Raw genomic sequence first — 16335 nt, 5'->3', positions numbered from 1 at the left:
AACATGAACGTCTTCATAATTCTACTGGCAGTGATCACTGCAGTGTACAGCCTGAGTTTGTCACCAGCTCTGCAGGGCCGCTCATCTTTCATTCAAACTGTGGAAGGTTATTACCTAACCGGCCATGTCATAGATCGTCAGGAGGCGACCAGTGTTTTATCCTGCGCTCATCTCTGCCTGAAAAACCGTTCACTATGCCGCTCAGTGAATTACGGGGAAAAGGAAGGCAATGTGATATGTGAACTGAACGATAAAGGAATAGGCAGTGCTGAAGATGATACTGCGTTCCTTCTACCTCTGCCTGGCTATATCTTTGCTCAGTTGTTTAATCTTATGGTTAGTAAAACTACCTTTAAGTCAGCCTATCTCTAGGTAATGGTCTGCTGAACCCAACTAATTAGGAAACTAGGGTATTAAGACTACATAATAATTTGGATATATCAACAAAGTTGAAATGGCAAATTGGCCACCGTAACGATAACAAAAGCTGACGTTTCGAGCGTTAGCCCTTCGTCGGAGCGAATAGATTGAACTCGTAATAGTTTTTTTATTTTCACCTTACATCACAGAATTTTCAGATGGCAACAGAAACTACACGACTTGTTCTCATTCTGTTCATTTCAATTACTCACCCCACCCCTATAACAACGATACTCGTCAGAACTGCTGAGATTCGCTCATCCTTTACCGAGGGTCACGTGCTCATGGGATTTGTCATTCATAAACAGCGGACTCATGACGTTTTATCATGCGCACAACTGTGCTTGGCGCTTCTAAAATGGCTGTCGTTCAATTTTCAAAATACAAAAAATGGAGTGTGCGAGTTAAACAGAGAAACGTCTAACTGTGATATGAACATAGACAAAAATGAATTATCTCTAAAGAAAGGATATTCATTTCATCAGCTGGTGAATATCAGCGTGAGTATAATTCTCTCATTTATGGCAAAAGTGCCGAAGTTGTTCAATAAATTATGCTTTTCGTGAGGTAGTCCTTTGATTCCTACCACCTTATATCGCTTCCCTTTCGACCCCTGAAAAAAATGATGCTTTTGTTAATGGACAATCAGCGGTGTTATCCAGAGGTCAATTCAATAGAACTTTTCAATTGTTATTTACAAGTGCATCTATTGTTTTAGAGATTGAAAATAATAGCCACAGCTGTAAATTACACTTGTAAAAGTTTTATTGAATTAAGGCCGGGTGTCAGTTTCCTGCGACAGACCCTCTCGGTCAGTGGGTGGGAGCGAAAAACCAAAATGCGTTTAAAAGCAGTCCCCAGACGGACACAGAATGTCTTACTCCACCGTAATCACCAAATGACTTGTCAACTTAACACTTTTAGATGCCCCATACCTTTAAAATTGAGAAGGCTAATCTTTCATTCAATGCAAGATTCATTTGCCGATCCTACAAGTGGAAAACCAAGAGGTGAGACAAATTCTATAGTATGATATTGTTAACCTCTCCATGCAATTTAAATTAATGGTGTCTTTAATATGTATTCCTTGTTCCAGTGCACAGATACGCCTTTTCGACCTTGGAAGGCGTGGAAGAAACTGGACCGAATAGTACATCCGGGTATGCGGGGACATCACTTGACGGCAAAGTCACTTTAAGCAATGGCATCCAAATTTGGAGTGTTCCCGAGACAGGAAGGTACGTCATCGAAGTATCTGGTGCATCAGGTGCCAATGGTACAAATTGGAACCAGTCCGAGTGGAGGATTGGCGGCTTGGGAGCCAAGATGAGAGGAACTTTCACACTTGCAGAAGGAACCAAACTTAAGATACTTGTAGGCCAAGAGGGTCACCATGGTGCAGACTTCGGTGATGCACCAGGGGGTGGGGGTGGCGGCACTTTTGTGACCCTCTTAGATGACACTCCACTAATTATTGCTGGTGGGGGAGGGGGTGGAGGGACACCGGAAAAGCAATTTGAAGACGGTGATCCCGGTCAGGCGACGGAGAACGGCACCAGATGTGGTGGGACGGAAGGGAATGGTGGGAAGCCTTGCAACGCCAACACGGGGAATGTAGACTCCAATATCTTATCAGGAGGGGGAGCAGGGCTCAAGGGCAACGGGGGAGGGGGAGGCGGAGGTGGGCCAACGATAACGGGTTCGTTGAGTTTTATTAACGGCGGAGTTGGGGGCATATCTCCAGTATCCAAGGGAGGATTCGGTGGTGGAAGCTTTGGCTTTAGGGCTGGTGGGGGAGGGGGTGGGTATTCCGGTGGGGGAGTTGTGGGAACTTTATCAGGTGGTGTGGCAGGGGGAGGGGGCTCGTTTAATAACGGTACAAATCAACACAACAAGGCAGGTGTTAACAAAGGGGATGGAAAGGTGATTATCACGTGCACATTAAAGAACTGACCCTGTCCAACGCTGGATTTGTAAAGTAGCTTTTGCACATTTAAAGTTAATTTGTTGGAAAGAGTTAACTCTTGACTCTGCCGCATAAGTCACACAGTGGTATGAAGACTTTTTATCAACTATCTGACTGGAGTAATAAAGCATCTGTACCTATCCGATTGTGAATCCCTGGGCCATATCCATATACATACTTTTATGTTGTTAACCCTATTTTATCTAAGCGTCAAGGCTTTCCTCTCACACGCTAACGATCTTGGAAGTATTTGTTTTTTTTTAAATCAGAATGTACCTGTATACCTGAAAACGCGTTACGATAACTTTATCAGTATTTGGGTATGGACAGAAAAATGTGCAGTCGTTTACAAACACAAACTTTTTCGTCTTGGTAGTGAAACACTCGCCAAACTAAGTTGAAATGTGCTCTTTTTTGTTTTTCCTCTATAAAGATTAAAGTAGTTGCCTACCCTGGGGGACCTGGGGCGGATCCAGGATTAGTTCAGGTGGTCCGGCCGAACCCTCTCAGTAAAATGAAATGAAAAACATTCCAACACGTGAGGTTTCTAAAGAGCTCGGCGGAAATGGTAGATGCTTACAATAGCTCGAAACAGAAATTGTTTTCAAAGGCATAAAACAAACCACAATTATCCCTCAAAATGCCAAGAGATCACCTTTCAGAGGATCTACATTTCACAGTTCTCCGGGGTAGGTATGTCCCCGGCCACCTTAAATAATGCGCTTTCAGTAGCCGTTTATCCGAGCTCCCGTTCAGTAATTCCCAGAACATCTGTATCTAATAGACTTACAGTGTCTTTCCACCATGTTATTGATTGAATGAGTGTGTACAAAATGCTGTCAGCTGTGTCATTATCAGAATGATCTTTTAAAATGAAAACAACAACAACAACAACAACAGCAACAATTGCAATAATGATAATAACAATTATGATAATGCTAGTCATGATGATTGAATGGCGGACACCAACATATCCCCTTTCCCGATAAATCACCAAACTCAGAGTTATCATCCCCATTCTAAAAGCAATGGTGAGGGATGCCATAGTCGACAACTATGTTGCTTCAGCTGTTGTTGTTGCTTTTTTAAAATTTTATTCGAACAGAATTGTGGCGTGGATCGCACTTAGTCTCGTCCAGCTCCACAGGAGAGCAAGCCATTTCAGTGTTGAATTTTGAGGCGGAAATGAAAATACAAATAATTAAACGACTTAAAAATAAAATTGCCCCGTAAACACTTTCTTCTAGATTCGAAAAATGGGTGGTTCTCCACAAATGCCTCTTCTAATTGAAATACCGATGCCCTTCTGAATTTGGTAAACTCCCGGCACTTCTCGTACAGTTCTTAAGCGACGAAAAGAAATATGCGCCGTTATCAGCAGGCACTGTTTCAGTCAATCACCAGCAGGTGGTTAATCAACCAAAATTAAAAGGGTAAACGTCCACCATGACGTTACCATCGTCTCTTAGAGCATAGTCCCCTCTATTAACTATGCTTAGAGATAGGAAATGCAACTGGACAGATGGCTTTCTACCTTGTTTGATTACACTATAAATATGGGGTTCGTGTCAAAGAAAAATTTCCGCGGAGCACTGACAGTTATTCAAAAAATAGGAACAAACGAGAACATGGTAAGTAAGAGAATAAACAAACAGTTGAAGTAAGAGAAGAAAGAAATAATAAAATATCAAGAACCATGAGTGTTCTTTAAAATAGTTCAGGCTATATCAATTCAATTGTTATAAGTTGTGGATCTAACTTCGAACAGCAGACTTTCAAGATGTACCCACCACAGCCGGTTGGGAAAAAATATTTAAGATCAGTAACGTACGACACTTTGGTCTGGTTATCCCTTATTCTGACACCTAATGGCTATATTGGCATCTTTCATTATCAAACGTCCAATGGTTTCTCTCTCAACTGTCGTCTTGAAGTTTTATTCAGTCAAGACGAAACGTTTCGGACTTCGGTTTTTTTTATCCCCAAATTTTATATGTTCAACATAGATTAAGAAATGTAAGAAATCGCTTTGCCATTCATGATAGAGGCGCAAAATGGTTTTAATTAATTTGAAACTACTTTTAGGCGACGCCTGTCAGGAGACGGTTTAATGAGTCTGTCAAAACCCTTTCTGAAAGTTTGCTCAAAGACAAATAGGGTTGTCTTGCTCAATATTGTTCATCCAACCTCGGGAATACGACGATTACAAGGGTAGGATTACCAAGCCAAACATTAAGTAATTTTCGCTTCTTAGACTAGGTTTACACTAAAGGAGAGTTTTCCGGATTCGTAAATGTTTCCGGATTCATCAATTTTGGAGTATTCGGATTCGTAGGCGTTTACACTGAAAGGATATTCGGATTCCTGAACGTTTACACACAACGACAACCGGGAACATTTGAAATGGAATGGTTTCCAAGCCCAGTGTTGTTTCGTGGTTCGATCGACAAAGTGAAAATGCCTTCTCCGAAAAAGGCTAGAGTAGATCCAGATGCCACTGAGGCAAACTTGAGTTGGACAGATGCCAAGCCATCTACATCGTCGGCGATTAAGTGTGGCTGACGTTTAACTTCCTTGCAATAATAACTTGCGTTTCCTCAGAAATACTGCGGTATACATGATAAAATTTATCGCCTGAACCTGCAAGAAGATTAGGCAGCCGGAGACCGCCAGCAATGTTAGCAACGGATCCTCCATTTTGGTTTCACCGCAAACTCAAAAGATTGCAGGCGGAAATTATATCCGGATTCGAGAAAAAAAGCGGTTACACGACAAAACTTTCCGGATTCAAAAGTTATCGGATTCAGAGTTCCCACTTTAAATTCCAGATTCAAAATCTCCGGAGACACGACCAAACCGGTGAGTTTTTATTTCGGATTCGTCCACTTTCGTGTAAACGGCAAAATCAATCCGGTACCCAAACATTTCGGATTCATCACGAATCCGGAACAATTTTCTCTAGTGTAAACCTAGTCTTAGACTGCTATCATTTTTAAATACATGCAATTATTATCGTAAAAGTCGGACTCAAAGCACGCGGGGCCCAGAAAAGCGACGAGTCTGGTTGTTTATTCGAAATATAAATGAATGTGAGATACAATGAAATATATGAAGTTCATATATTTTGTACTGCGGTATTAGATAATAAATTAGAAAAAAATCAGGCCTGAACGGGATTCGAACCACTGACCTTTGCGATACTAGTGCAGCGCTCTACCAATTGAGCTAACAAGCCAACTGGGAGCAGGCTGTTAAGTTGATTCGTAATAAACCCGTGAAAGTGATAAATGAGATACAATGAAATATATGAAGTTCATATATTTTGTACTGCGGTATTAGATACATATGATGCACGATCCTCGCAGTAGATAGCGCTATTTAAGCAATAGCGCTATTTAAGCAATAGCGAAAATCAGACCTGAAAAAAAAAAAAATCTACTAAATGAATGTATGGGAGAATATTGAAGAGTCTTATTATCGTAAACTTATATCATGAAATGTCTCAGTTAAAGCTCAAAATAAATATAAACCTACCTCACTTGCTGTGTATTGTCTTTTCCGTGGCTCTCAATGGTGAATTTGAGCGATTTGGTGGGTTTTGCTTCGACTGTTACGTTATGAGAAGGAGACAAGGGTGGAAAGCTCATTTTCGACCACTCTAGCGCGAAGCCGATTTTCACCCAGAAATAAGAGTCGCCCGGCTTCCAAATCAAAAACCAGATAAAATGAAAGGTTGACGCTTCTTCTCGTCGCATTCAATCGAAGATCCATTCAAAATCCAAGCACTAACCGCCAAAACATTTTCGAGAAATGCAGCTTTCGAAGCGATCAGCATCCGCGGCCCCGATTTCGTGTGCCAAGGAGTAACCGTCACGCTGTTTGCCCCACGCTGATTGGATGATGCTAAACAATGCCCGATTACAAATGCCTCATGTGGGAGGGGAGTCAGGGGCATTTTCACTCCAGCGATTCATCTACTGACTAGCCTGATGTGAGCCGTCGTGTCGGGTTTCCTTCACGCGACATAAATCTTACAACAGGCCAGTCAGTAGATGAATCGCTGGAGTGAATATGATCCTGACTCCCCTCCCACATGAGGCATTTGTAATCGGGCATTGTTTAGCATCATCCAATCAGCGTGGGGCAAACAGCGTGACGGTTGCTCCTTGAGGTAGATTTACATTTATCGGGGCTGCGGATGCTGATCGCTTCGAAAGCTGCATTTCTCGAAAATGTTTTTGCGGTTAGCGCTTGGATTTTGAATGGATCTTCGATTGAATGCGACGAGAAGAAGCGTCAACCTTTCAGTTTATAAGGTTTTCGATTTGGAAGCGGGCGATTCGCACTAGAGCGGTCGAAAATGAGCTTTCCACCCTTGTCTCCTTCTCATAACGTATAGTAACAGTCGACACAAAACCCACCAAATCGCTCAAATTCGCCATTTAGAGCCACAGAAACGACACTACACAGCAAATGAGGTAGGTTTACATTTATTTTTTGAGCTTAACTGAGACATTTCATGATATAAGTTTACGATATTGAGACTCTTCAATATTCTCCCATACATTCCTTTATATTTCGAATAAACAATCAGACTCGTTGCTTGTCTGGGCCCCCTGTACTCAAAGGTGTGTGAAAACGTAGTCAAAACTATCAGTTGCTGTTCGGCTAAAGACTTGCGCTATTCGTGGAAGAGGCAACCAGTCTTCAGCCAGCGCGAAGCAGAAACAGAATTGGAGCGTCCTCCCAAAACACTTTTCCATCACTGATTTGAATACTTACTCAGAGCAAGCAGAGGAAAACGTGGGCTCTCAGTTCCTGAAATGCATTCGTCAAGAATAGCCACTTGAGAGTTGTAATGCTTTGAAGTACACCACTTAAAAGCCTTGACCACTTTACAACTCGTTATAGATTTCGCTTGTTAGGAACTGAACCTTAACAAAAATCGAGCAGCCTTCGAACCTCCTATGAAAACACTTCCTTTCTTTAATTCAGGCATCCTCAAGTCCGGTAGTAGTGAGCTTCAAAGGCTAGAAGGAATTAGGCTGTAAAAGCGAAAGAAAGGCAGTTAATTATTTTTGAACAATTCCACCCTTCTTGTCTGCGCCTTTGGTCCCTATTTCTTGTAGCAACAGGTTACTGAACGTTCGCGTTACAAAAACTTTTACATTTCGAACTGAAAAGTCGATGGCACAAAAGTCTTCACAATAAACTTCTGCTCAGCATTCAAACGTTCCGCTTTACTCAAAGACAGTTTTGTAAAAAAGGCTTCGGTGGTAAACTATGACTTGAGATAAGACCTTTATTTAAACACGATAATAATTAAAGCTAACAGCTTGAGGGGTCGTGTATTTAGTTTATCCATTATTTAAATGAGAAGAAGACTAGCTAAGTAAGTAAAAGGCTAACACTAATATCTTAATCAAAAGCAGACAAAGTCACCATTTTTATGGCGGAAAGCCGAAGCTGAAGTATAAGGCTTTGTTTTCAAATTTCGAAACAGCTCCTTTGGGTTTTTGTGCAAGATATTACGTTCATTTAAGCTAATATCAAACTGTGGAAGATTATTACCCAACCGGCCATGTCATACATCGTCAGAAGGCGACCAGTGTTTAATTCTGCGCCCATCTCTACCTGGAAAACAGTCCGGCCGCTCTGCCGCTCAGTGAATTACGGGGAAAAGAAAGGAAATATGATATGTGAACTGAACGATAAAGGAATAGGCAGTGCTGAAGATGATACTGCGTTCCTTCTACCTATGCCTGGTTATATCTTTGCTCAGTTGTTTAATGTTATGGTTAGTAAAACCACGTTTAAGTTAGCCTATCTCTAGGTAGTGAGCTGCCGAACCCAACTGAATTAGGAAACTATGGTATAAAACTACATTTTGTTCAAGGTGACAAGTTTCCAGAAAAATTATTGTGCTGCGTCAGTGGGCACCAGAAGTTTAGCAGTGTCAGCACACCAACAAGGCGAGTTTTGAAAATCTGCCTTTTCGAGCGGTGGACCTCCGTGGTCCTTCGTCGGAAAGACAACGAGGAAAACTCGATTATTTACAATCACATTTCAAAATTTCGTCGGTCAGGAGGGTCATCGTACTACAGACTTCGGTGATAGGCCAGAGGGTGGGGGTAGCGGCACTTTTGTGACTCTCTTAGATGACACTCCACTAATTATTGCCGGTGGGGGAAGGGGTGGAGGGACACCGGAAAAGCAATTTGAAGACGGTGATCTCGGTCAGGCGACAGCCGGAACGGCACCAGATGTGGTGGGACGGGAGGGAATGGTGGCTAACCTTGTAACACTGATACAGAGCGTGTGGACTACAGTAACTTAGCTGGAGGAAGAGCGGGGCTGAAAGGCACAGTTCGTTGAATTTCATTTACGGCGGAGTTAGGGGCTCATATTTAGTATCCAAAGGAGGATTCGGTGGTGGAAGCTTCGGCTTTGTGGCTGGTGGGGGAGGGGGTGGGGATTCTGGAGGGGGAGTTGTGAGAACTAGCTCAGGTGGTGTGTCAGGGGAGGGGGTTCGTTTAATAACGCTACAAATCAACACAACAAGGCAGGTGTTAACAAAGACGACGGAAAGATGATGATCACTTTGAAGAACTAACTAAACTAATAAAATTACTGTATATGTGCCAACAATCTATAGAACCTCTAATCTCCATGATGAAAATCTTGTAAATGAACCTGGTAACATAGGACACACCCCACGAAGACAACATTCCCGAATACTTTAATTCTTAAATTATAATTCACAAAGGTCCTTTCTACTTCCCTAAATATTTAGTTGTAAATTCGTTCAGAGCATTTCGTTTAGTTTGCCAATCAAAGATGTAACCCTCAAGCTTAAAAGGTTATATCAGGCTGAAGAAGTTCAATGTTCGTCTCGTTTATGAGTGAAGTAAGTAAGTAAGGACTTTATTTATAGAGGGGGATACGTAACAGCTGTATAGCTGACTAACCTGTGGCCCTCTAACTAGATTATACAACATTACAAAAAACTGATAAATAAATAAATATATGAATAATTACAAAATTCTATAATAGAAGTAGCAGGATAGATTAAAAATATTGAGAAAGATAAAATTAATTTATAAAATATTAAAATTAGATAATGTACTATTGCTTAATATTGTTTCAAAGTTGTCCAGGTTTTTATATGAGCTTATAAGATGCTTTTTCACAGCTGTTTTGAATACTTTTACACTAGGCTTATTTTTGATATCATGGGGAAGGCTGTTCCATAACTTAACTGCGTCAACACTGAATGCCTTGCCACCATCGTTATTTCTTAGGTATTTGGGACACACTAAATTTAAATTGCCATGTCTAGTAGATCTATTGTGTACAGAACTGTTCGTCTTGAGCAAGTCTCTGATGTAAATCGGAACATCGCCTTTAAGGTTCTTAACAATCATTGTACATTTATTTAACTTGATTTCATCAAAATAAGGCAACCAGCCTAGTTTACTAAAGTTTACAACACTTCTAGAATAAGAGTCCACTCCAAGAATTACTCGGGCAGCCCTTTTCTGTAACCTTAGGAGACAGTGGAGTTCTTTAGCGTCACAGATATTCCAAACCATCCTCCTGTACATAAGGACGGGTTTAATCAAGGCGTTATAGTATAAGAGTCTTCCTTTATTGGAAGGTATCTCTTTATCTTTTTCAATAAACCAATACGCTGAGAAAGCTTGGCCTTTAGGCTAGAAATGTGGTCACTAAATGTAAGATCTTGATCGAGTGTTACACCAAGCAATTTATAGGAAGTTACTTATTCTATTTCGGCCCCATCAAGGGTCACTGACAGGTGATTGCCATCAGCTAACGATGAATGTAGCCTTTTTCCGGTGATAAGTAATGCTTTGGTTTTAACGGCATTTAGGACCATCCCATTTTCGCTAGACCATTTACTTAGTTTATCCATGTATTCTTACAGACGTCGTTCCAATTCCAAAGGTGCGTTATCGATATTAGCGCTGGCTTTAAATGTGGTGTCATCCGCGTAAACATGAATAGTTGAGTCCGATCCAACAGCTTCGGGAAGATCGTTGACGAAAATTAAAGAGAGTAGAGGTCCTAATATGCTATCTTGAGGAACTCCATTGGTTAGCATACGTTGTGACGAAGTCGAGTTATTTACAGTAACACACTGTTTGCGATTGAGTCGATAGCTCTGCAATAGCTTTACAACATTATCTGGAAATCCATATGATCTTAACTTTACCTGGAGAATGTCATGATTGATCAAGTCGAATGCCTTGCTATAGTCCACAAAAACTAAGCCGCTGAAGTTGTTCTTATCAAGGTCAAGAAGAACTTGGTCCAGAAGAAACAACAAAGCAGTATCAGTGGAGTGGTCTTTACGGAACCCTGATTGGAAGCGGTATAAAAGTGAATTTTCTGTTACGTAGGTGTTCACAGCATTGAGATGCGTCTTTCAAAGACTTTAGAAAGAATAGGCAAAATACTAATAGGACGGTAGTTTTGAATATCTTGTTTGTTTCCTTGATTCTCGAATAGAGGTTTAACCTTTACTATTTACCATTGTGAGGGAAATGTACAAGTTTCAATACAGTGATTTATAATTTTAGCTATGGAGCATAATATTTCAGGAGCTGCAATCCTTAGAACTCTGGCACCAAGCTTAGTCTCTGAAAGGTGACGTGTAATAACTAGAGGGTGAGTGCAGTGAGTGTGGCTGAACGGGTATTAAAGCATGCATTTTGTCAACAGTAATAACTAAGTAGTTAACAGATGAAAATACTAAGAAATTGTTTAGAATAAAGATAAGTTTTTGAGGTCAGTATCTGTTGAACAGTATGCGATTTCAGATTTCAGCTGGAAAAACATATTCGAATTCGTTCCTGATGGTATTAATACTACCGTGGTTACGAAAATTTCACCTTTCTTTAGAAACAAACGAAACAAAAGATAAGACAGACTAAAAACAATAAAAACGATCGACATCATTTATCTTGAGTAACCTCTACAATCACATACTCAAATAAATCAGCCGTTAGACCCCGCCTAACTTGTTGTGAGAATTATCCAGTTACCCTTCCACAGCCTTATAAAATCCTTAATCTCTACATCACTTGGCCTCAAAAGAATGCTCTTTCCAGGATGAGCAACCTCAGTGTTAGGTGCATCATATCTAAAAATTGTCCACTCTGGGTTTTTTTGTTTTTAATCGCCAAAAAGCTGATGGCAAATTTTGATTGCCCTTTCAGCTGATTGCTGAAAATAATAATTGTAATAATTGAGCGGAATTTCTTCATCTCATGGTGTACCCACATTTGCGATCGGAACAATTACTTTGAAAATCATTGCAATTCAGGTTTGGAACAATTAAAATGACAGCTATCTGCCATCTGAAAAATAAATAAATGTACCTCTACCAACATTTTCGGCATGAGAAATGTTTTCGGGGAAGTCAGTGTTTCTAAGTTACATACTAGATGTTTGGTTCTTTACGGTTTTACAACAATTAAACCCACTTTAGATCAAGTTGTGGGGTGACAGAAGGTAAACCCAATCATGCTGTGTTTTCTCAATTCAGATATTCCTGTTTGGGGTATTAAATTGAAACTCCTGCGTCCAAATTTACAAGTGGAGCGTTTGACAAAAGATTGGACAAGAAGGTAAGGGGGATCATGATGTAACAACAGCAACTTTTTGTAAGAGCCGGAAATTTAAATCTTATAATTCATTTTATCCTCAAGGCCGGGAGTGATGATTGTTTTGTTTCACGGAGTTGAAATTAACTTAGTGTATCACAAAAAATCAGCTCAGGGTAACAAAATCCAAGCTACGCAAACAGAGCGAGTAATAAACGTCTTAAAGGAATATCATCAGATTTGAATGTTGATGAAGACTTTTGAGCCAGAACGATAATTACTTTTTAGGGAATGCGACAGTGTAATATACTCGGTTTTTCCGGTGCTTTGATCTAATAAATTCGTTCCATTTGTATACAGATTTCAAATCAAACTCTTCAAGCAAAATATCTGGATATTTAATAAAGAATTACGCAATCAAGGCTGCCGTTTCCGTCTCAAAAACATCGCGCTTGGCTCCACAGTGTTCTTGGTTTTTAAACCACATCATCTAAGAGAAGTTATGAGTTTTGTCGAGAGATTCTCCGCGATTTGGAAGGACTCTGAATTCACTCCTCGGTTTCCTTAACTTTTCGTGTTTTCAGTGACCAGTGTAGAGAGACTTTTGAAGAAAACATTATATCTTTACTATATACTTAACCGATATTCAACTAATTCCCCAATCTAATCGGTATTGTAATAACTGCCATTGCATTTTGAATTTTTCTTTCCCAGCTAGACGAGATCACAAGTCATGATATCTTATATCACACTGTTCATCATTACTCTGATCATTTTAATGATCCACCCCACCCCTGTCAGAATGGTAATCATAAGAACAGCTATGAGTCGCTCATCAATAATCAGCTCGACAGATGGTTACGTGCTCATCGGAAATGTTATTCATTGTCAGCGAACTTCTGATGTTTTTGCATGCGCTCAGCAATGCTTAGCGCGTCCAAACTGTATGTCTTTCAATTTCGAGAATATTAAAAACGGACTATGTGAGTTGAACAAGGAAACATCTAATGCTGGCAGGATCATGGACAAAAACATTTTGTTTCCCAAGAAAGGACATTCGTTTCATCAGCTGCTGAATATCAGTGTGAGTACAGCGCTCGTTTTGAGTTTGTAGGGCAATTTGAACTACAAATAGTTTGTACCAAACATGTTCATAATTGTAGTGATTGACAAAATAAGAACACATACTCCTTTTTTATATCATTACTTAGCCTTTGTTTCTTAGTGAATTAGAGAGCTTTAACATTTTTTCCTTGTACTAGAAAATTATAAGTTCTTCTCTTTTCCATAGGCTACAGTCTCTCAAGACTTAGGATTATCAAGAGGTAAGGCTATAAATTCACCAGGAAACAAATTATTTCCCTTTGAACACCATTAACGAATTTCCTTTATCGTCTCAGAGATCCAGTATGTTTTCACCACCCTGAATGGTAGAGGAAGAACTGGACCGACAAGTACATCCGGGTATGTAGGAACACTACTAGAAGGCAAAGTAACTTTGAGGAGTGGCATCCAAATATGGAGTATTCCCGTAACCGGAAACTACGTCATCGAAGTGTCCGGTGCCTCAGGCGCTAATGGGACAAATTACAACGAGAGTTCATGGACGATTGGTGGTTTAGGGGCCAAAATAAAGGGATCTTTTAAACTTCACAGAGGAAATCGTCTTAAAATCCTTGTGGGTCAGGAGGGTAATCACAGTACATGCTTCAGTCAAAGACCCGGGGGTGGAGGTGGCGGAAGTTTTGTGACTTTTTCAAATGATACTCCCCTAATAATTGCTGGCGGGGGAGGGGGTGGGGGTGGGGGAATACCAATTGAGCAGTACAAAGACGGTGACCCTGGCCAAGCGACAGAGAACGGTACCAGATGTGGTGGAACGGGAGGGACCGGTGGACAGCAGTGTAATGTGAAAACGGGAAGTGTGGATCCTGGTCTCTTATCAGGAGGGGGAGCTGGGCTTAATGGCGACGGGAGAGGCGGTTTGACATCATCTTCGAGTTTTACTACAGGTGGAATTGGGGGAGAATGTCCAATGTCTATTGGGGGATTTGGTGGAGGAGGTTGTGGTTTTAATATTGGTGGTGGAGGGGGTGGATATTCTGGTGGGGGAGTTGTGGGGGATAAAACAGGTGGTGTGGCAGGGGGAGGGGGATCGTATAATATCGGTGCGAATAAAGAGAACATGGCGGGTGTGAACAAAGGGGATGGAAAAGTTATCGTCACATTAGAAGATTAAAGCAGATTCGATACTGTTCTTGCTCGTCATATTGAATTGACCTTGTGTACATAATTTCTAGATTAGGATTCAAATATTTATTTTCAGTTCCTTTTGTGGCTCGAAGAAATATTTCTCGCCTGCTAGTTGCAAGTTACGATAGTCAGGGTGAACTTGTTCATAAACTGTCGCACTCCTATATTGTTCATAGTGGAGGGCCAATTAGAAGTCACTGAACATTGCCATTATGTTCACATGATAATGGTACAAGATTAAGAGTACTTGGCGAGTGCTGACACAGTCGATAGTTAGGTTATTATTACCTCTTATAACGTAATGAACATAGTACGTATCGTCTGATTGGTCAATTTAGTTTCCAAGCCGATGCTTTACCAGATTATAAAGCCGGCATGTAACTAGTTATGTCATAGAAGCAATAGAACGCATTTTTTCGGACTTTATAATGTAATGAAGCCACTTGGGATGTTATAAGAACACTCGGAAAGCTTATAAATCACAAGCCGAAAGCTAATATAAGTGATCCAAGTTCTTACCTAGCTGAAAAACTATTCTACAGCATTATGAGACCTCAGAGATAACAGCTTGTGGATGGACATAAGTGTAAAAGCAAAAAATCTCACCGTTGAGGGATTGAAAAATCCTTAGTGTTGTATACACACTCAGATGTTAGGGGGATATTAAATCATAATCATTACCTACTGTTAGCAACTCTAATACCTTTTATTATAATTTCAGAGCTGAGCAAAGTTTCCAGCAATCTGATTGGTCGAGCGGTTCCTTAGATGACGCTATATAAACCGGTCCACGCGGTTTATATAAAATGTTAAAATAAAATGTGAATAAATGTTGCTAAAATGTTATGATTTTAGAAATTTCTCTGTTGTTCAGCACTGAAATTATACTAAAACAATTATTCGCCTCAGGTCCGGTGAGTATTGTCGAATAATCCCCTCGACTTCGTCTTGGGGATTATTCGACGATATTCACCTCGCCTTCGGCGAATAATTGTTAAGTTTTTCAGATTCACTCCTAAAAGGGACAAAAGGAAAAGGAATAATACTTAGACTTGAGCTGCATACTACTAGTCAATAAAGCTTCTAAAGAGCAAACGTTTTTCACCAGAAACATTGAACCTCGCAAGGTCTAGGTTAAATGCTTCTGTTTTGACTTGCTGGGTTTTCATACTTCATTTGCCCTGACTTGGATTTTTTTGGTTCTCCTCTCCGACAATGGTTCTCATAGCATGTATTTTGGCCTATGCATTAGAACCCCCACAAATAATGACTTCTACACAATTATTACCACCGCTTAAAGGTACTGTATTTGTTAATTTAGATGGCTTGGTATGGGAATAATTCCTTGTAATGATTAATACGTCAAAAATATTGTGTCAGCAATGCAAGTATGTGTGGCCCAGGTTGAGATGAAATTATTATAATTGTAATAATTGTTAATTGCGCAATAAAATGGTCTGTGAAAGTGTAAAAGAAAAGAAAAACGTATCTTGATGGTGAATAGCGGGGTTCTTGATGAGATGGCGGATTTCCTTTGCTGAGAATTGGAGGGTATCCGTGCTTTAATCCGTGTGATCGATTCGGAGTACGAAATTTAAACTGAAACTTGGTGAAAGTATTTTATGAGGTTAACTCAGGGTTTGCAACATTTTGAAGTCGCAATGATTCGAGAACTCCAAGACCGGGTCAAGTCTAATGGTTTCGTTCCAAACTTTCTTCTCGCAGTTGCATTTATCGCCTAGAAAGCTTTCTTAACGCAAATATTTCAAATTTTGTGGTGTTAATTTTGCTTTTGAAAGTGGATTAGTGAGCTGTAAGGTCTTTTAACTCGGTCAAATACGAAAAATTTACTTAGAATTAAAATAACTACCGTCAGTAGATGGATCAACGATTCTGTCAAAATGCTAATTTAATTTTAGCCCAGCAAACTTTGGGACATTTACAGATTATGACAGCTGCCTCACTTGTACGAAGATTTAACTGCCAATACCAGGTGATGTTCGCTTCTTGTAAACAAATAAGTGCTTTTTCCATCTTAACATCAAACCCCTTAAAAGTAAACAAATCAGT

At 40.2% G+C, this 16335-nt stretch overlaps 2 protein-coding genes across 3 annotated transcripts; both read left to right on the top strand.

Moving 5' to 3' along the window:
- LOC148717305 (uncharacterized) lies at nucleotides 1-3706 on the top strand. Of its 2 annotated transcripts, XM_088743556.1 has the most exons (3): nucleotides 564-924; nucleotides 1395-1430; nucleotides 1517-3706. In XM_088743556.1, exons 1-3 carry the CDS (start codon nucleotides 579-581, stop codon nucleotides 2371-2373), a joined length of 1239 nt encoding a protein of 412 aa, XP_088599682.1. In that variant the 5' UTR covers nucleotides 564-578; the 3' UTR covers nucleotides 2374-3706. The 2 variants fall into 2 exon arrangements, with proteins under 2 accessions (XP_088599683.1, XP_088599682.1); XM_088743557.1 differs by lacking the exons at nucleotides 564-924; nucleotides 1395-1430 and adding an exon at nucleotides 1-356 and having other exon boundaries at nucleotides 1524-3706.
- Nucleotides 3707-12628: 8922 nt separating this feature from the next.
- Nucleotides 12629-15764, top strand: LOC148717304 (uncharacterized). The gene is made up of 3 exons (XM_088744050.1): nucleotides 12629-13096; nucleotides 13304-13337; nucleotides 13413-15764. Exons 1-3 carry the CDS (start codon nucleotides 12746-12748, stop codon nucleotides 14249-14251), a joined length of 1224 nt encoding a protein of 407 aa, XP_088600176.1. The 5' UTR covers nucleotides 12629-12745; the 3' UTR covers nucleotides 14252-15764.
- Nucleotides 15765-16335: the final 571 nt, after the last annotated feature.

Source organism: Stylophora pistillata, chromosome 13, assembly GCF_964205215.1.
Source record: "Stylophora pistillata chromosome 13, jaStyPist1.2, whole genome shotgun sequence".
NCBI lineage: Eukaryota > Metazoa > Cnidaria > Anthozoa > Scleractinia > Pocilloporidae > Stylophora > Stylophora pistillata.
Note: the sequence above shows the minus strand (reverse complement) of the source record. Positions and strands in the feature narration are given on the sequence as shown.